Source organism: Hyaena hyaena, unplaced genomic scaffold (assembly GCF_003009895.1).
Source record: "Hyaena hyaena isolate Hyena2069 unplaced genomic scaffold, ASM300989v1 scaffold_737, whole genome shotgun sequence".
NCBI lineage: Eukaryota > Metazoa > Chordata > Mammalia > Carnivora > Hyaenidae > Hyaena > Hyaena hyaena.
Genome location: NW_024081368.1, coordinates 666762 through 687587, shown reverse-complemented (window position 1 = coordinate 687587; position 20826 = coordinate 666762). Strand labels below are relative to the sequence as shown.

At 34.8% G+C, this 20826-nt stretch overlaps 1 protein-coding gene across 1 annotated transcript in view; it reads right to left on the bottom strand.

Annotated features, from left to right (window-relative positions):
- The window catches only part of VPS13B (vacuolar protein sorting 13 homolog B), a 770486-nt gene that overhangs the window by 256882 nt on the left and 492778 nt on the right, over nt 1–20826 (bottom strand). Inside the window, exons 32-33 of the mRNA XM_039218135.1 lie at nt 16318–16444; nt 14066–14209 (exon numbers count right to left, since the gene is read on the bottom strand). Of these exons, the coding sequence (XP_039074066.1) occupies nt 14066–14209; nt 16318–16444 (271 nt within the window). The remainder of the gene's footprint in view (nt 1–14065; nt 14210–16317; nt 16445–20826) is intronic.

Below are 20826 nucleotides of genomic sequence, written 5' to 3'. Positions count from 1 at the left end.
AAACCAGGGGTGCCTGGGTAGCTCACTTGGTTAAGTGTCCGATTCTTGATTTTGGCTCAGGTCTTAATATGGTTAATGAGTCTGAGCCCCACTTGGGCTCTGTGCTGACAGTGGGGAGCCTGGTTGGGATTTTCCCTCTCCTCCTTCTGCCCTTCCCCTGCTCATCATAACCATTTCCTAAATCTTTATAAGGACAACAATCTACTCCAACATTTTTCTTTGGAGGCACAAATGAAATACTGAGCTGACCATGATTTCAAGAAGGTATAAAGTGCAGGGAAATCCTAATCAGTGGCCTCTGAATTTAGAACTAACTGATGCCTGTAAGCAAACATAGCAGAAGAATCATTGCCCTTTGTCATCCGATTTAGAAAAGCTGGAGAAAGAATGATAGAACACTATCTTACCAGCCTAAATGTCCATCAGCTGAGAAATGGATAAAAAAGATGTGGTTTATATATACAATGGAATACTGCTTGGCAATGAGAAAAGAATGAAATCCTGCCATTTGCAGCAACGTGGATGGAACTGGAGGGTATTATGCTAAGTGAAAGAAGTCAGAGAAAGACAGATATCATATGTTTTTGTTCATATGTGGATCTTGAGAAACTTACCGGAAGACCATGGGGGAAGGGAAGGGAAAAAAAAAAAAGTTACAGAGAGGGAGGGAGGCAAACCATAAGAGACTCTCAAATACAAAGAGCAAACTGAGGGTTGGTGGGGGTTGGGGAAGAGGGGAAGTGAATGATGGGCTTTGACGAGGGCACTTGTTGGGATGAGCACTGGGTGTTGTATGGAAGCCAATTTAACAATAAATTATATTTAAAAAATAAAATAAAATTACATATGAATTTTTCAGAAAAAAGAACACTATCTTTCCATTAACACATACACTGAGATGAACCAGCTCATTTATCATATTTTTACTCATTATTATAATGAGTAATTATAACTGTTTTTCTCAGGGCTTTCCTTCTTACATACATTTTTTCAAGCAAATACAGAGATTGCCCATTCCTGGATTTCTTCTTCTTCCCTAAACCAGGGCTTCATTACAGGCTCATCATCTGGATTTCTGCCAGAGCTTCCAGTGGTGTTCCTAACTAATCCATCTGTCACTATTCCAAATGTGAACTTGATTATGTCATACTCTTTAGATCTTTCAATGGCTTACCACTGCAATACAATAAAAAGTAATTTGATATAAGAACAGTTAAATTAGATTTTGTTTAATTTTCCCTGTAAACACCCACATCCAGACCAGTTAGTTCACTGAACTATCTCTAACAGCTATTCTAACCAATACATTCTCAGATTAGAGGGTGGGGCAAATATCTGGCTTTGATACTTATTAGCTATATAACCTTGGGCAAATTATGTGATTTTCTTGAGACCCAGTTTCCATATCTGTATAATCTGAGATGAAGCCCCCAATTAAGGTCATTGTTAGGACTAAAGGAATTAGGCTATATAAAACACTTAATCATCTGGCACATAAGAGGTATCCAATAAGTGTTAACTGTGTTACAGATTCTAGGTAGCCACCTCAGTAATAGATACGCTGAAATTAATGAAAATCACTGCTGTCAGTGGACTTTGTGTTTTCCAAAGCTGACCTACAGAGTGGCCAAACATGTTTTTAAGCTAGGTTTACCAGAGTATAATTTGAAAATAATAGAATATAATCCTTAAAAATGTATAGTGGGGTGGGCTTTAACTAATATATACAGTTGTATAATCACCACCACAACCATAATACAGAATTTTTCCATCTCCCCAGGGTCCTTCTGTATATTCCAAATGTGAATTACTGAATGGGCCAATTTTTAGAAAGAAAGGTGGGAAGGCATCTATAGCACATTTGGTGAAGTCAAGGAACTTTACAAAGTATAGAAGGAAGGTTACTGGGTTTAGGCTTTGGTGTTTATTTTATATACCTCTATACTCTGTGAGAGGATTTTTAGTCATTTGCTGCAGAAAGCCTTTGAAGAAGAGCCAAAGTTTTAGAAATAAGCAATTTAAAAATGTATGAAATCTTAGATGAGAATTATATACATTCCCATGGCTCTGATGTTAATATTTTTTTTAAAGTTGGTTCTTTTATGTAATAGTAATTGAAATCCCAGAGGCTTGCTTGTTAGAACAAACTGTCATATAGAAAACCCAGCAAATGATGGAACCTCAGTAATTTTGAACAGCTAACTCATTTATCAAATTTTTACTCAGAAAAGATAATAATGAATTATTTATGAACTATTTTCCTAGAGTATTTCTCCTTATATACAAGCATTTTTTGTAGGTCATAAGGAATAAGGTATTAAAAGAAAGCATTGGAAATTAAGGAAAAAATGTGAGAAAGGAGCAGTTCCTAAAGAGACAAGATTGGTTCAGAGAAAAGACCTATAACTTAGTACAGGTAGCAAAAAATATTAACATAGAAGAGATTGAAGGAATAGCAATCTTGAGAGGAGAGGAGCTAATTGAGAACAGAGATGAGATATAACTCGGGTTTTTACCTGTTCCGACCAGCTTAAGTATAACATTATATTTTTTAAATGTAACTTTATCATGCTTCATAGACAGTTGGATATAGTGCTTTATGTAGTTCTCTTTCCTTCAGATAGTTATAGACAAGCCAAATACAATAAATGATAACAGAAACTCTGGGGAAATAGAAACATTACTTTAGTGGGACAGAGTAAGTACTGTATATTTTCTGATGGCTACAGTAAATTTTTTTGTAAATAAGATTTTTCTTAAAAAACAGAATTTTTAGCTATCAAAGAGAGTGTAAGAACAGGTACCGAGCATGCATTGGATGGATTACCAAGTAAGTCATTACCAGAGAACGAAAGGAAAGGAGAGCGAAGGATGTGGCTAAAGCCAAACGGTTAAGTGGAGGAGGAAGGAGAGGGCAAAGGAAGAAATGCTCAATTAGTGTTATAATTGTCTACATTCTTCTACAGGATATGTAGTGTGTGGATCAAAGAACCCCACCTTCAGATGCCCAGTGATGCGGTTCTATTCTTTGCCCCTAAAAATATGGTTTTTATTTTGCTATAAATTTTTATTTACTCTAACACACTGATTTGAAAATGAGCATGTGTTACTCCTTACACACACTACTTCTATAAGTGGGCTTAATAGGATGATTACTTGCTAGCCAGGAATAACAGAGTAATTACTGCAGCCAGATGAACATCACCCAGGGCAATCTCAGCCTTCTCATTCTTCTGTTTAGTCAATTTTAAAAGAGTGTACACTGTGTTTTCTTTTTTTAAGAATAATTGTAGCCCCTGGAAACAATGGGTGATATATGCTACAGCTATTTCAAATCCTAACTGAAATAATTTGATACTATATTAGAATACAATATATTGTATTGCATTAGAACAAAGGTAACTGTAATATTACTATTTTAACTACCAGTGTTAGACAAAAACTGAGAAGTTCAGTCTTAAAGTGGGTCTGAGCTCAAAAGGACACCTGTTTAAGTTATTCTACAGTTCAACTAACTTCAGCTCCTCTCTACTGCTTGCTTACTTAAAACATTTAAGTCCAGTATTCCAGGCCACCACAATATGTATCCAACCTGTCTCCATTAAACATAAAATTATTCACCAATTTTGATGTGTATGTTGTATACATCTCTCTTTTCTATCTCTATGAACAGACAGAGGAATTCTTATGAATGAAGGAATCCATTTATCGACTTATACTGTAAGAGCTTATTATGTACCAAACTGTATTGTGTGCTCAGCACTTTCTCTGGGTTTTATCATTTACATCTTAGAATAATTTAACATGGTCTGTATCAGTGAGATTTTTGTCTGGCTTTATGTAATGAAAACCAAAAGTTACTGGCTTAATTTATGCTTATTTTCCTCACATAACTTAAAGTCTAGTGCCAGTTACAGTGGCTCCATGATGTCACCTGCATCTCAGGATCATTTTACCCTCCATTTTGCTATTCTTAGTGTATGGTTTTGGTCCTCATCTTTGTCATCATGCTTTGCCTCATGGTCACAAGTGGCTGGTCACTTCCACTGTCATTATTCCAAGAAGGTGGAAAAGCAAGAAGGTAAGGACTTTCCTAGAAATCTACTGAACACTTCTCTTTACATCTCATTGGCTAGAACTGTTTCAAAGGAGTCAAATGATGTCGAAGAATTTTTCTCTCCATCTTTCAGTTTCCTTTATTTCTGTGAGTCTAACTCCTTTCTTCTCTTTCTTTATAAAAACAGAGACATTTTCTTCATGTGATAGTGGTAAAGAAGAGAGGAGCATGGTCAAGGAAAGCTCCAGTATGATAACATCTGGACTTAGTAATTCACACAAAAGTTTATTCTTCTCAGTGTATTCATATAAAATACCACCCTGGCCTGAGTAGTGTGCCCATATGTGGGCCAATAAATGACAGGGAGATGGAGTGCAATGATTGGCCAGGCCTGTCTCATGTCTACCCTCTACTGGGAATCCCCAGCAAAACCATACAGGAGAATGCTGTTTAGCCAAAGGAAAGGAAGTTCTACTGTCAGATCAAGAGGGTTAGAAACACTGGGTAAAGATAATACTTGTCCCTATAGAAGCACTGAGCAATTGGCAAGCCAACAGTATTTCTGCCATTTTATATGTTACATAGCTTTAGGCTTTAGTTGATGGTATATTCAGAGTACTGAAGAGAGTCAAAACTTTCTAAGGAATATTCTAGCTCTGGATACCAGGTAATCCTGAAGTCTCTGTGGCCAAGGCTGTCAGTTGTATTACAATATTCATTATCCTCTTCTTTCATAGTAAAATAATTTTAAGTATGGCACATGGTCATGTATTAGAAAGTACATTTCTCATGGGTGCCTGGGTGGCTCAGTCAGTTAAGCGGCCGACTCAGGTCATAGTTTCACAAGTTTGAGCCCCACATCGGGCTCTGTGCTGATAATGTGAAGCTTGCTTGGGATTCTCTCTCCCTCTCTCTGCCCCTTCCCCTACTTGTGCTCCCTTCCTCTCAGAATAAATAATAAACTTTAAAAGAAAAAACAAAGAAAGATTACATTTCTCAGCTTCCCTTGCAGCTAGATGCGATCACATGACTAACTTTGGGCTGATGGAAAGGGAACATATTTGATGTATGCAACTAGCTTGTGTGTGTGTGGGGGGGTGTAATTAAAAATGACTATATATCTTGATCTAGCTCCAATTATTTATTGTTGTCTATCTCCATCATGAAATATATGAGCACCAGAACATGAGAGCAGAAACTTTATCTCTTTTGTTTATGCTGCCACTCTAATATCCATTATAGTGTTTGATACAAAGGAAAGTTTCAATATTTACTGAGTAAATAAATAGGTTATTCTTCTCTGCCTATTCAATTCCAACTTCCCCATGAAGCTAGATCTCTCACCACATGGTCTAAAATCTCCTCCTATACTTACTCCTATACTCCTGTAACATTAATTTTCCATAGGGCATGTTTAATACTTTTCATTTACTGCTTTGAGTTCTTAGTTATAAATTCATCAACCTATGTTTTATTTCTCAACCAGATTATAAAATCCTATAGGGCAGGAATCACAGTGTATTATTTTGCATACATTGTTCAGTCTGCAGCCAGTGTATCTGGTATATGGTGAGCCCTCAATGAATATTGCTGAACATGACCAGGACAGGCAGTTTAAAAGAGCCTTAGGAAAACTTAATACATTCACTGGATTTCTGTTCAAGAAATTTGTATGAGATAAACATAAGCACGGCTAGAAAATTAAAATTTTTATGGTTTTCTTGATGTTCAGCATGTACCCTGAAGCAACTAAGATGCGTTTCTCTCTAAGCATAAGCTTGTTTATCAAGAGACAACTATGTTATTTTTAATATCTATAAGGCATAAGTAAAATCAAGACAGGTGTGGGAGTTCAATGCACCTAAGAAGTCCTTCTCTTGGAGAGGATAGGCAATAAAATACTTAATATCTTTTCCAGGTCTAGATTTTAAGAAATTCAGGGTATTTCCTCACAGGCCCTCTTGTCCATTTAAGGCTCTGCTTGAATCCATATTTTATTGGTGCCTGTGTTTATTGCCTGGTTACAAGTGATAGATCCAGGTGCCTCTGAAGGGAAACAAATACTCAGCATAGCAACACTGATGAAAAATCAACACATGCACATCACCCAAAATTCCAATTTCCTTTTTAAATACAGAAATATGTAAACTCTGATATAGGCTTTCCTATTCATGCCTACATCAAGAATCAAAACACCAGCATTCTCTTCCATAATGGTCTCAGTTCCTGCTTTCAATCCTCACCTCCACTCGCCTGTATTCTCAGGGTGTACTTTGCCTCTATTTCCCTCATCTTGTCTAATGTTCTGCTCCAAAAAACCTCCGTTCCTGCACCACCACTCAAAGTCCCTTCCCCTCTTCTTTACTCTTAAGTTCCTAGTTCTAATTATTCCTAGCAATCCTTAGGTTGGTCAGGTATGCCTTACAAGAATTATTGCCAATGACTAAAAACCAATTCCCAAAATGAAGAATAACTCCAAAGCAAATTATTTCCACACTAAAATAGTAACAAAACCATGAAAAAAACAACTTCCACCACCACTCCACATGGTATGCATACAATCAATCACAGTACATAACAGAAAATCCAACATATTATACTGTTTTATAGCAAACTAGAAAAACATCCAAATAAACTGTTAGATATACATCATAATCCTATTGTATTATTTTTCTATATGAATATATTTCTATATAGGAACTCAAATACTTGATATTTTAAATGGTGGGATAAAGATATTGGCAACTTTTCTAATTTATATACATAAAAACAAATTAGTTACTTGATACCCTATGACTTCTCTAACTTTACACTGACCTCAAAAATCACAGTCTTCTCTAATCTGACTCTATTTGTCCAGTGGCAGCAGGTTTAGAGAACTACCAGTCCAGATTGGAGAAGGAAGAAAGAAGAACTTAGGAAAAATTGCTTTGATTGAGGGGGGTGGGGGGAAGTGGCATTATTTTCTAAGTTGCAAATGTGAAAAATTAAATTGTTGGCATTAAAAAGAGTCATTGGTGGGGCTTGGGTATGGGGTGGAACGAAAGATAAATGAAGCAGAGATTTAAAAAAAAAAAAAAACCTGAGCAAATAAAAAATGTGTCAATAATTAAATTTAGAAAAACAATCACAGGAAATAAAATCACATTTTATTACTTAAACAATAAACAATATTTACATAGCCTTTATAATGAAAATAGTTCTTACTGACTTTAAAAATATGATATAAAATTATGATATAAGAATATTGGGAAGATGGAAGAGTGGAAGGAAGTGTCAGAGATGGAATCCTTATCTACAATAAATAGCAAGTGAATATGTAATACTAATACGAGTAAATCAAGAGATGGTAGTCTATTCATTTTATTCAGACATATGGAGATAAATACCAGAAGAGTAAAAAGTGGCAAAGTAGGATGAAGTCGAGTTATAAGGAGACTGATACTATTTTGAGCTCCTGGGTGGCTCAGTTGGTTAAGCATATGTCTTCAGCTCAGGTCATGATCTCATGGCTCAGGAGTTCGAGCCCTGCAATGGGCTCTGTGCTGACAGATCAGAGCCTGGAGCCTGCTTCACATTCTGTCTCCATCTCTCTCTGCCCCTCCCCGGCTCATGTTCTGTCTCTCTCTACATATCTCAAACATAAACATTAAAATTATTTTAGGGGCCCTTGGGTGGTTCACTCAGTTGAGCATCTGACTTTGGCTTAGGTCATGATCTTTCAGTTTGTGAGTTCCAGCCCTGTGTCGGGCTCTGTGCTGACAGCTCAGAGCCTGGCGTCTGCTTTGGTTTCTGTGTCTCCCTCTCTCTCTGCCCCTCCCCTGCTGTGTGCATGCTCTCTCTCTCAAAAATAAACATTAAAAAACATTTTAAAGAAAGTAGACTGATACTATTTTGATATACTTAGCTTAGCAACAGTAGTTCATGTACTACTTTGATAAAAATAACATTACATTATAAAAATAAACTAATCATTTCAAGTTAACAGGCTAGTTGTAGTATCTTATCTATATTCCTTATGGTTTCACAGGTTCAGACAGACTACTCAGTTTTCATCTCACTTTAAAGTAGTCTAATACTTTAAAATGTGATACAAATCACCTTTCTTTATGCTGTATATTTTGGGTGACAGCAACTGAAATAAAATGATATAAAGGTAGGATTTGTCTGTTTTGTTTCTGAACAATTCCTTATAATGTACTGCATACCTTATAATGTTTCCTGCATTAGGAAATTTTTTTAATGATTTTTAACCGTTTATTATATAAAAATGGCCTGCATTATTCTTCCATAGACAGAGTTGCCCAAATTATAATTCTTTAGTTCTCTGTTTATTCACATTCTCTTTCAAATATTTCTTGACATTTATTGGTCCATGTTACTAATCTCTCTTGTTAATTCCCTTTGCATCAATGTCATGAATATACTACTAATAATCACTTTCATACGATTGGGCCTTTATGAGACCAAGATTATCTTGCAAGAAGGCAAAGAATCTTCTAAAGAGTAAACCAACTGTGTAAATCACCACAGCCCTGTTAAACAATGGGAAAGAAATCAAGGAGGGGTAGTGGAGCTCTGTTTCCAGAGAAAAGTCAGAATTGTACATTTGGATTTGACTATGAAGTTATCTAGGAGGTTGACTCCAACCTTATGTAAATGGCAGGGAACTAGGTTGTAAGAAACCCAAATAACATTCCTGTTGCTCTTGTGTTTTGGGACCAATTGTCATCATAGAGATGAATTATAGAATGGAGTATGAAGGGACATGTACTTTTTAAATATGAAATACATTTTGGCTTTCTGAATATTAAATGTTTATTTAAATGTGTTCTTTCTCAGCTTGTCATAATATGTATAGAGAAACAAGAAAAGGTTAATTTAAAAGAGAGAAACATTCTAGAAGTCAGCAATCATGAAAGTCATAGCACTCGAAGGGGACACTGAAAATCAAAGAATACAAATATAGGCTAAAGGATCCAGTGGCCTCACCCCATTCAGAGTACATTGTTCAGGGCCAATATATATTGGAAAAGTTTTGGCTAACATGAGAGGCATTTGCCTAATCAACAACTGGTCATTTTATTGCCTGAAATGTTTCTCTCTTTTTTTAATGTTTTAGTTATTTTTGAGAGAAAGAGTGAGAGAGTGAACAGGGGAGGGGCAGAGAGAGAGAGAGAGGGATCCAAAGCTGGCTCTGCACTGACAGCAAAGAGCGTAATGCAGGGCCTGTGAGATCATGACCCCAGCTGAAGTTGAACATTTAACTGACTGAGCCACCCAGGTGCCCCTGAAGTGCTTCTCTTTTAGCTATGTACTTGAGAGTTTTTGTGTTAGTTGTCCATACAATCAAAATTAATAATAAGTGTTGATTAAAGGAATAATCCTTAGATTGTTCCACTGTTTTCACTTATATTTCCAAAGGTTGTCCATCTTTCTTCCCCTTTGTTTATAGTGTAAATGTTTCCTCTATTAACAAAAATCACTCACCACATTCTTGAATAACTTTTAAAGTTAATCTCTCAAATGCAACCTTGTCAAAGACTGTCTGGAAATATTATCACCATCCAAAGGAAATAGAAGAAAAGAAATAATAAAATCAATAAAAGCCTCTAGCCAGGCTAACTGAAAAAAAAAAAAAAAAAGAAAATAAGAGCAGTGGAGAGGGAAGAATCAAATTACTAGTATCAGAAATGAAAGAGGGGATATCACTACAGATCTTATGGAAATTAAAAGGATAATAAAGGAATATTATGAACACATCCCTGTCCACATAATTGATGACCATTTCAAGGAAACAGACCAATTACTTGAAAGACAATCAGACAAAACTCATTCAAGAAAAAACAGAAGATCTGAATAGGCCTGTTTCTATTAAAGAAACTTAAACAGTAATAACCTCTAAAAAAGAAAGCATCAGGCCTAGATGGAGTCACAAATTTCTAGCAAACATTTAAGGAAGAAATTATACCAATTCTCTACAATCTCTTTCAGAGGGAAGAAGCAGAAGAAATATTTCCTAACTCATCTATGGGGTCAGCACTGCCCTAATACCAAAACCAGAAAAAGAGATTACATGAAAAGGAAACTACAAATCACCATCTCTCATGAACAAAGACACAAAAATCTTAAATTACTAGCGAATGTAATCCAATGATGTATAAAAACAATTATATACTATACTAAATGGGGTTTATCCCAAGTATACAAGTCTCTTTTAACATTTAAAACTCAATTAATGTAATACATCACATCAGCAAACTAAAAAAGAAAACTCAAATGATGATATGAATAGATGCAATAAAAGCATTTGACAAGATCCATATCCATTTCATAAAAACTCTCAGTAAACTAGGAATGAGAGAAATGTCCTCAACATAATAAACATCAACTACAAAAAACCTAGAGTGAGGGGCTCCTGGGTGGCTTAGTCGGTTAGGCGTCCGACTTTCGCTTGGGTCATGATCTCGCGGTTCGTGGGTTCGAGCCCCGCGTCGGGCTCTGTGCTGACTGCCAGCTCGGAGCCTGGAGCCTGTTTCAGAGTCTGTCACTCCCTCTCTCTATGGCCTTCCCCTGCTCACGCTGTCTCTCTCTCCTAGAAATAAATAAAACATTTAAAAAAAAAAAAAAAAAAAAAAACCTAGAGCGAGAAACTTGAAACTCTCCCACTAAGATCAGGTAGAAGTCAAGGATATCCTCTTTCACCACTACTTTTCAACATACTGGAGTTCCTTGCTAGTGTAGTAAGGCAAGAAAAGGACATATCAATATTATGGATTAGGATAAAAGAACTGTCTTTGTTCACAGATGCCAGGATTGTCACTGTAGAAAATCTGAAAGAATTCATATAAAAACTCGTGGAATGAATAAGTGATTACAGCAAGGCTGCAAGATATAAGGTTAATACACAAAACCAATTATATTACATTTCTGTATACCAACAATTAGCAAGTGAAATTCGAAATTAAAAGCGCAATAACATTTACAGTAGCATACCAAAAATGGCACATTTAGATATGAATCTAACAAAAATATACATGATACAAATAAGAAAACTATAAAACTGAGATGAACAAAATTAAAGAACTATATAAAGTGGAAAGATATTCTGTGTTCATGGATAGGAAGACTCAATATTGTCAAGATGTCATTTCTTAACTTGATTTATAGATTCGATGCAATCCTAATAAAAATTCTAGGAAGTTATTTCATGGTTATTGGCAAAAGGATTCTCAAGTGTACGTGAAAAGGCAAAAGAGACAGAATACCTTCTACAATAGTGAAGGAGAAGAACAAAGTCGGGGGGACTGACACTGCCATACTTTAAGACTTACTATGAAGCTACAGTGATTAAGACAGCGTGGTGGTGGTGAAATAATGGATGAATAGGTCAATGGAACACAAAAGACAGACCAGAAATAGACCCTCATGAATACAGTCGAATGACTTTTGACAAAGGAGCAAAGGGAATACAATGGAGCAAAAGACAGTCTCTTCAACAAACAGTGCTGGAAAAACTAGATATTCACATGCCAAAAAAAATGAATCTACATACAGACCTTATCCCCTTCACAAAAATGAACTCAAGACTTGGACTATAGACTTAAATGTAAAGCACACAACTATAAGACCTAGAAAAGAACATAAGAGAAAACCTAGATGATTTTGGGTATGGTGATTCCTTTTTAGATCCAACACCACAGACATGATCCATGAAAGAAATTATTAATATTAAAAACTTCTGCTCTGTGAAAGACAGTGTCAAGGGAATTATGAAAAAAAAGCCAAAAACTGGGAGAAAATATTTGCAAAAGACACATCTGATGAAGGACTGTTATCCAAAATGTACACAGAAACTCTTGAAACTCAACCGTAAAAAAACAACCCAATTAAAAAATGAGCCAAAGAGTTTTATAGACCCTTCACCAAAGAAGATATGCAGATGGAAAATAAACATATGAAAAGATGCTCTACCTCATATATCAGCAGGGAGATGCATATTAGAACAACAAAAGACCCCGTTTCACATCTAATAGAATGCCCAAATCTGGACCACTGACAACACCAAATGCTGGGGAGGATGTGGACCAACCAGAACTCTCTTTCATTGCTGGTGGGAAGGCAAGATTGTATAAGCCACTTTGGAAGTCAGTTTGGTATTTTTTGTTTTTTTTTTTTCTTAATAAAACTAAACATATTCTGACCCTATGATCCAGCAATCACACTCCTTTGTATTTTCCCAAAGGAGTTGAAAACTTACGTCCACACAAAAGTCTAAAGATGAATATTTATAGCAGCTTTATTCATAACTGTCAAAAGTAAGTAGGTAAAGACGTAACGACAAATTTGCTAAGTTGTATAAATTCCTAAAATACATTAGAAATCTATGAATTAGATTTCACTGATGTGAGTGAGGGATTCATAAACCTGAAACAAATAATAGAGGAATGTAAAATATTGTTTCCAACTCTACTTTCGTCAAAGACTTCATCAAAAGTGTCATTGGGAAATGTCTTTTGCTGTATTTATTTTCAGGTTATATAATTTCAGTGTCATGTCATTTTTTCAGGTCATTACATCCTTATAGATTGTCTAATGTATATTGGAAAAAAGTTGATATTTTATAGACCACATAGCTCTACAGCCCTTTTTTTCTTTTAAATATCTAATTTTCAGAGGAACAGAGACAGAGTGTGAATTGGGGAGGGGCAGAGAGAGAGAGAGAGAGAGAGACAGACAGACAGACAGAATCTGAAACAGGCTCCAGGCTCTGAGCTGTCCACACAGAGCCTGACATGGGTCTTGAACTCGGGAATGGTGAGATCATGACCTAGGCCAAAGTCAGACACTTAACTGACTGAGCTATCCAGGGGCCCCAGTTCTACAGCCCTTTTAAGAAAGATATTGAGCAGACAGAAATTATGGATGGTAAGAAATGATCTAGTTGTAAAAATTAAAAACTTTATCATTTTGAAATAATTTTTTTAAAAATAAAGAAGACTAAGAGACTAATATAATAGTTAGAGAACACAAACTGTGGTAGAATGGAAAAAGCACTGACTTGAAAGACTTAAATTAAAATCTCAGTGTCACCATGTTTTAGCCATACATGAATGATTTCAGGCAGGTTACTTACCATCTCTGAGCCTCATATGTAAAATGATAATAATGCCCATATCAGTCTCACAAGAAGGTTGAGATAGCATGCTCAACTTACATGGAAATGCCTGGCACGCTGCCTAGCATCAAGTAGCTCTCAGTGAACAATATTTCCTTCCCTTCCTTTTTAATAAACAGAACTTAGAGTCTTCTGTTTAACTCTTGGCAAAAATAAAACCAATGCCTTTTTCATAGGTAAATGATTTCTTCACTTGAGTTTTTATAGGAGATGTACCCTAAGTACAGATAGGATTATAGAAGAATCAAAACAAAAAAGAAAGAAAGCGTATCTTGAGAAGCATCTAAGAAGAAGCTTTCTTTGTTTCACACTGACATGCTTTGTGGTTAGAATGCAGGCTTCCAACCAACACCGGATCAAAATTAAAATTCTAGGCAGGCATTCAACTTTTATGATTGTGTCCATTCTTCACTGAGCATGGGAAACGAAAGCTTTAGAAGTTATTTATTGAAGATATTCCCATAGTACGAATACTAAGTTCACTTCCAAAAGAGGCCCTGTCCCTGTAATGTATCTGAGCAAATGAAAGCTATACTAGGTTTCTTGCATTGTACTTTTTAAAAAATTGCAGCAGGATACTAAAATCATATATTTTAACAGAAGCTTTTCTAAGGCTAAGCCACAGCAATTCTGCAAAGGTGAATGATAGGAAAAGAGACCAAACAAATTTCAAAAATAGAGAACATCAATCCAATAAAATTTTATGACCATATTTTGAATAAAATTAAATCTAGAATAATTAGCAGAAAGCATTTAATTATAGTTTTCCTATTATGAATACAAAGTTGGCACAAATGCAGTAAGACTAATCAAAATCAGGTAATAGTTACCTCTGTGGCCTTGCTTGATGGTTCCAGTCCAGTCATATTTGCTACTATTAACTGATGTAAGAGTTGAACTTGAGCCACACTTAGGAAGAAGTCCAGGTTTGTGGTTATATTCACTTCCAAGGAATGGCCACACACTAAAATCTCCTGAAAGGGACAAAAAATAAATAAATAAAAAGCTGAATACAGATAAAGATACATGATGGCTATTAGATGATAATTTATCATTCTTACTTATTTGACCTTTACTACATTGATGAATTCTCCTGGGACTCAAGTTCATATGTTAATGAGAATAGCAGAAATGGGGAGCACAGCCATTTGACATAGTTTAATGGATTAATTTAATAAACATTTATAAGGTCCTGCTGTGCACTGAGCCATGAGCTAGTTGCAGGGAAACAAACTAACAACACAAACGCTATTTTTTTTGACCATTTCATATACATTTGGGTTTTTCATACCTCAAACTACTATCATTTCCATATGTAAGTGATGATGTAATTCTTTAGCATAATCTTGGTCATTCATTCAAACTAACAAATATTTACTGAGCATCTCCTAAGTAACATGCACTATACCAGACAGCTAGGGATATCACAAAGAATAAGGTCAGCTTTGAATGGCAACCTAGCTGGGCAGAGAGATATAAACAGGCAATTGTAGGCAAGCAATTACAATCACAAGTGGTATGGTTTGAGTATTCTCCAAAGTATACACTCCAAATGATTTATAACAAAACAGAGTACTGAAGCCAAAGATAGCTAGACTAATTAATTTCACTTCTTCAAGCTGTTAAAATCTTGGCAGCATTAGGTAGAAGATGTCTAGTACTTAACTGATGCTGTTCTGCATAACTTGAGTCACTTGAACATTCAATCGTTGGAAAACCATTCAGGGAAGGAAGAAAGAAGTGAAAAGCAACCCAGAAGCTTCACTTAATAAGCAGAAGTTCTGCCTCTTGTCACGAAGTGAATGTGGACAATGTTCAAATGCTTGGAAACGTCCAATGAACCTTATCCTTATTAGTGTCATCCAAGGGAACAGATTTAAGGACACGTATTACTGGTCCAAATGCAAACTACAGAGCTTAGAGTAGATTTTAATACAGCCGTAAAGAACATCATGTCGGGAATGAATATTCCTTTTATTCTGGGTTAAATAACTTAGGAAGAAGTCCTAAGTTACTCCCACAACTCCCTTGATTTTACTTATTACAGTTAGAAATTTTGTTCTTCAAGTAGTGATGAAAAGAAATATAGTATGCATTTTAAAACAACCGTGTTACTAAATAACTATAAGATATTTGGAGACTTACTTAATTTTTATACATTTTTTGTGGATAAGAAAAGATACTAACCTCCTTTCCCAATAAGTCAATAATATACATCAAAAAAATAACATCTACAAAAATATTATTTTTAAACATTCAGAGAATGAATGTGAAGTTTTATCAGCTTAGATTAATATATTTAATCTTAATTTTTCTGAACTTTTCATAACTGCCTATAACTGTGAATGATCAAATAGTTTATGTTTTTAGCATTGCAAAAATTTCCATGAAGAATACTTTATAAATTATGATGGATCATATTATTATGACATTTCTGTTTGACGCATAGAGGCAGTATACCATAGTGATCAGTCTTGAAATCTGGATCCACCAGTAACTGGCTAGTAACAACGGTCACATTACCTGATCTCTTTTGATCTCAGTTTCTGGATCCATAAAATATGGATACTAGCAGTATCTTTTTCTTATGGATGTTGTGAAGACTAAGGTAATTCATGTAAAATTTTCCATGTGAAGTAATCCATGTGAGAACGCTGAGCTACCTGTCAATGTTGTTGCTTTCATTAGAAGGAGGTTATAGAGGTCAGGAGTTTATGGTCTGGAGTCAGAGCAGTTGGGTTCATACCATGCTCTGCTACATACTACTTGTAAAAATATGGACAAGTTATTTGAGTTAGCCTCTCTAGGCTTCAGTTTCTTCATCTATAAAATGAAGATAGAAGTTAATAGGATTATTATGAGGATAATAATTGTATTATGAGGATTTAATGTAGTTATGAATAACTAATTGAAAACCAATAACTAAATAGGACTAGAAAGTATTCAATAATTTTTGGTTATAATAACTTATTAATAATAAGCAATTTGACATTTTGTACACTAACACTAAGAAAATCCCTAACTTACAAAGAGAAGCTACTCCATTATATAGACTAAAATGAAACCTAAATAAAGTTCTAACCTCAGTGTGCATATTTTCTGGAGAAATTATTTTGGTGAAAATGATAGCGGGTGCTCCAGTTATTCGGACAGAAAAATCTGTTAAAATGGGAGTCAAAATTGCTCTTCTTTCTTGATGCCGCCGTATGCTAAAAGACAAAAGCAAATAATGATTAGCCATATTTTTTTTCAGGGATCTCGCTCATTAAAGTTGTACAAGTCTTTGCACTACAAACATGTATGATAAAATTACACTATTATTTTGAGAGTGCTTAATTGTATTTTTTATAGTCACAGCTTTACAACTTCAATTCTTAACTTCAGATTAATAAAAGATAAGGAAAAATTATTGAGAAATGTGGATGCAACTAATTTCATTAGTCATATCCTTTTAACAAATAACTTTGTTTTTAATTCCTTTTGTTCTTACAAGTAATTTAGTATCTTTTGTTACCAATAATAACCTTACTATTGGTAATAATTTTAATTTCCTATTTTTAATATCTCTGACCTTCTGGTTAACAACTGTCATCTTTCCAACCTTATTAGGTTCACAAGTATATCCTCTTAATCTTTGAATGACCTCTTTTTTTTTAAGTTCTAAGAACTGAGTTCATGGATTATTACTGTATATACAGTTCATGAAACAGCTTTTGTGACTTTGATACTGAACGGTTCTTCACAACAACCATGTATGTGAAGTAAAAATTATTACTAGCTCCATATTGACTATGAGGAAATGAGGATCAGAGGCTAGGCTAAGACCACCCAGGGGAAATAAGATTTACACTGCTGGGCCTGATAGTGGAGCAGCATTTGGCCTCTATTTTAATTCTTCTTTAAACATTCTCACCTGTGATCAGTTATTTAGCATATTTCTACTCTACATTAAAAATTGCTAATAACTTAAAGAAAGTACTACATACATGGCAGAAGGTGAAATTAGAAAACATTATTGAGAAATTAAAGCTTATGCTAGTACAGTTCTTCAAGTCTACATTTTCTAACTTTTCATTTTATGAAATACACACACACACACATAAACACATACATGTCTATGTTTTACTAGCAAGCTGTATCTTAAAAATTCCTTGGAACCTTTAAACTAATATTCCTTATAAATAGGTCTCTGTTATTCACTTAAAGTGATAAAGTTGAGATCAGAGAACTAGCATAAATTATCTCATGAAAAGGCTCAGATAACCCTCAAGTCTTTCTACATCCTTTTCACCAGAGTAGTCTAGAAAATAGAAAGTACTGGTATCATTTGTTCAATTCTACAATGGGCAGACCTTTACATGGTGTCTGCCAAAAAAGCAAACTGGATCATCTGGTTCTGTGACACATAAGTATTGGATTTCAAGAAAGTCAATTTTAGAGAATTAGGAGTTCTGGTGAATGGAGGGTAACAGGAAGAAGTATTAAAATCTGTGAATACAGAGGAAAGGTTGTGATCCTGAGAGACACCATAATTAGAGCTTAATAGCTCAAGTTCCATAAAATGGCCAATGTGAGAAACATGTAACATCTGATGTGCTCTCATAAGGGAGCATTTAAATATATGATGTATTTTAAAATATTTTAAAATGGAAAAGGTGGCAGGGAACCAAATAATAGCAAAAATTAACTAAAACACCCAATGGGAAAAAAAAAAGAGTACTTATACATATCATATTTTCACCCATAATATGATGAATTAAATCAGTAACCCAACATATGAAAGACTTATGACCTTAGAAATAAAACAAAATTAGTAAGTCAACAGTCTTTTATTATAAAGCTATAACTTTTCTGGTACATAATGTTAATTTTTCTTTTGTGTTATTTCTTAGAAAGTCTTTGAGGTAATGATACATATTTTTTTAAATCATTACAAATATTTATAAATTAAAATACTTCAGAAGATATAACTACTGAAAAAATAATTATAAGAATTAAATTCTGCCAATATTTTATTAGATAAGAGCACAGGATTTAAAATAACAAGAAAGGGGGAGCCTGGGCAGCTCAGATGGTTGGGTGTCCAACTTTACCTCAGGTCATGATCTCACGGTTTGTAGGTTTGAGCCCTGCGTCAGGATCTATGCTGACAGCTCAGAGCCTGGAGCCTGCTTCAGATTCTGTGTCTCCCCCTCCCTCTCTCTGCCTCTCCCACCTCTCTCAAAAATAAAGTAAAAACAAACAAACAAACAAACAAAACGAAAAAGGCAAGTGAAACGCAAAGTATTAGCCGACATTGTTAAGGACTTCAAGGTCTTAGCTACTCTATATAAATGAAGGGAATAGATTATTAAAAAAAAAATTATTATTCCTTTCCCTTATGTTCATCTGTTTTGTTTCTTAAATACAGGGAAAAGGAAAAAAAAAAAAAGAAAAGGAGGCAAACCATAAGAGACTCTTAACTGTAGAGAACAGACTGGGGGTTACTGTAGAGGATGTAGGTGGGGAGATGGGCAAAATGGGTGATGGACTGTAAGGAGGGCATTTATAATGAGCACTGGGTGTTATATGTAAGTGATCAATCACTAAATTCAACTCCTGAAACTAATATTACACTATATGTTAACTAAAATTTAAATAAAAACTTAAAATATATAAAAAAAGGTACTATTTAAGTATAGTTTACATCCAATGTTACATACATTACTTATAGGTGTAGCAGGGAATGAATTTTTTTTTTCCCCATGGCCATATTGAGACAACAGGCTAATCCTTACATTCCAAATAGGGAAGGATTTTTAAGTGAGCTGTCTACCTAGACCTGGGGCTCTTAAAGGTTTTACAAAGCATTTTCCATCACAAATAGAGAAGAATACGAAAATATGACTTATGTTAGCAAGAGAACTTGCTGAAAAAACAGAGATCTCCCCAGAAGATGCAAAATAATGGGAAACCCCCATGTGTGTGTTTGATAGCTGTAATTTATATGTATTGGTTTAGGAATACCCATTCTGAGTTATTTATATAAAACTGGCATCAGACTTTCCATAACCCTGTGACATCTGTCAGAAATAGATGCATGTAAAACCTGTGTGGAAAACGTGCCCCCAAACAGACAAAAAGGATTCTCAGGGACAAAAACCACTAAAGATAAGCTCCTTATCACAGATTATTTTATATACCCCCACCCCCAAATTATTCTTTATTAGCAAGGGGAAAATTCAACCCCATTATCAAATTCATTATCAAGAACTTCTGATAAAGAGGGGCATCTGGGTGGCTCAGTCGATTAAGTGTCTGACTTTAGCTCAGGTCATGTTCTCATGGTTCGTGGGTTTGAGCTTCGCATCAGGCTCTCCAGCTCAGAGCCTGGAGCCTGCTTCAGATTCTGTCTCCCTCTTTCTCTGCCCCTCCCTCGCTTGCTTGCTCTCTCTAAAATAAACAAACAATAAAGAAAAAAAAACTTCTGACAATGAAATTGCCATATATGAATATAATAAATTTGTTTATAATTATTAAACCCATACTGGGTAGAATAAAATTGAGGAAGAAAAAACCAAGGTGTTATCAAAAGAGTCAAAATAGATTTGAAAAACCAATAGGACTTCCAGAAATGAAAAAAATAAAGTCACTAAAATGAAATATATAGATATGGTAAATAATATTTTACATATAGCTCAAGAAAAAATTAATAAAATAAAATACATATTTGAGAAAATTCCAGAATGTACTAAATTTTAAAATGGAAAATTTAAAAGAAAAGAGACATGGAGGAGCAGGTCTGACATATTTAATTGGTATTCCAAAAGAGAGAGAATAAAAAGTAAGGAAAAGGGACAATAGCAAAGAGTTAATAGCTGAGAATTCCTCAGAACTGAAGATATATAAGAAACCACAGATTCAGGAAGCACAATGAGCCCTGGCTCAGATAAATACAAAAACATCCACCATCAGACATCTCTTGGTGAAATAGGTGATCACCTATGATGAAAAAAAGATAGCGAACAGATAGAGAAAACAGATTATCTATAGGATGCTAGGGAATATGAGGTTAGGAGAGATGAAGAAGAAATATTTCTCTGGTATAGTATAACAATGACTTAATGTATTTCTACACTGTCCACAAAAAACAAGGAAATCGAATAGTGATTTGCACCTATTATCTAACATAGAGGATTAAACCCATCAAAATTTATTAAACCCTGTGTGAGGATAAAAACAACTGGATAATTATAAAGTGCTAAACAAATAACAGGAAAGTAATCATCTAAGTAAACAAAAGCTATTCAGTTAATCTCTGGGAAGAGCAGGTTGTAAATAAGTATAGTTCTCTGAAATTGTCAGTACACAAGATGGTACGCCACATGCATTCATGAAAATACATGTTTAGGAAGGCTATGGTCATTTTTCCTGAGCTCAGCCAATTTATGCTAAGGTTCTTCTGTTTTTGTTATAAGTTGGTTACCTGTACTTATTTATAGAGATTCCTCTTATTTTTAGATAGAGCGTTCTTCAGGATAATCTGAATTCTACAGTAACTTTAAAAACCAAATATATCAGTAAGAGTTTAAAACCTAGCTTGGTGTTTTGG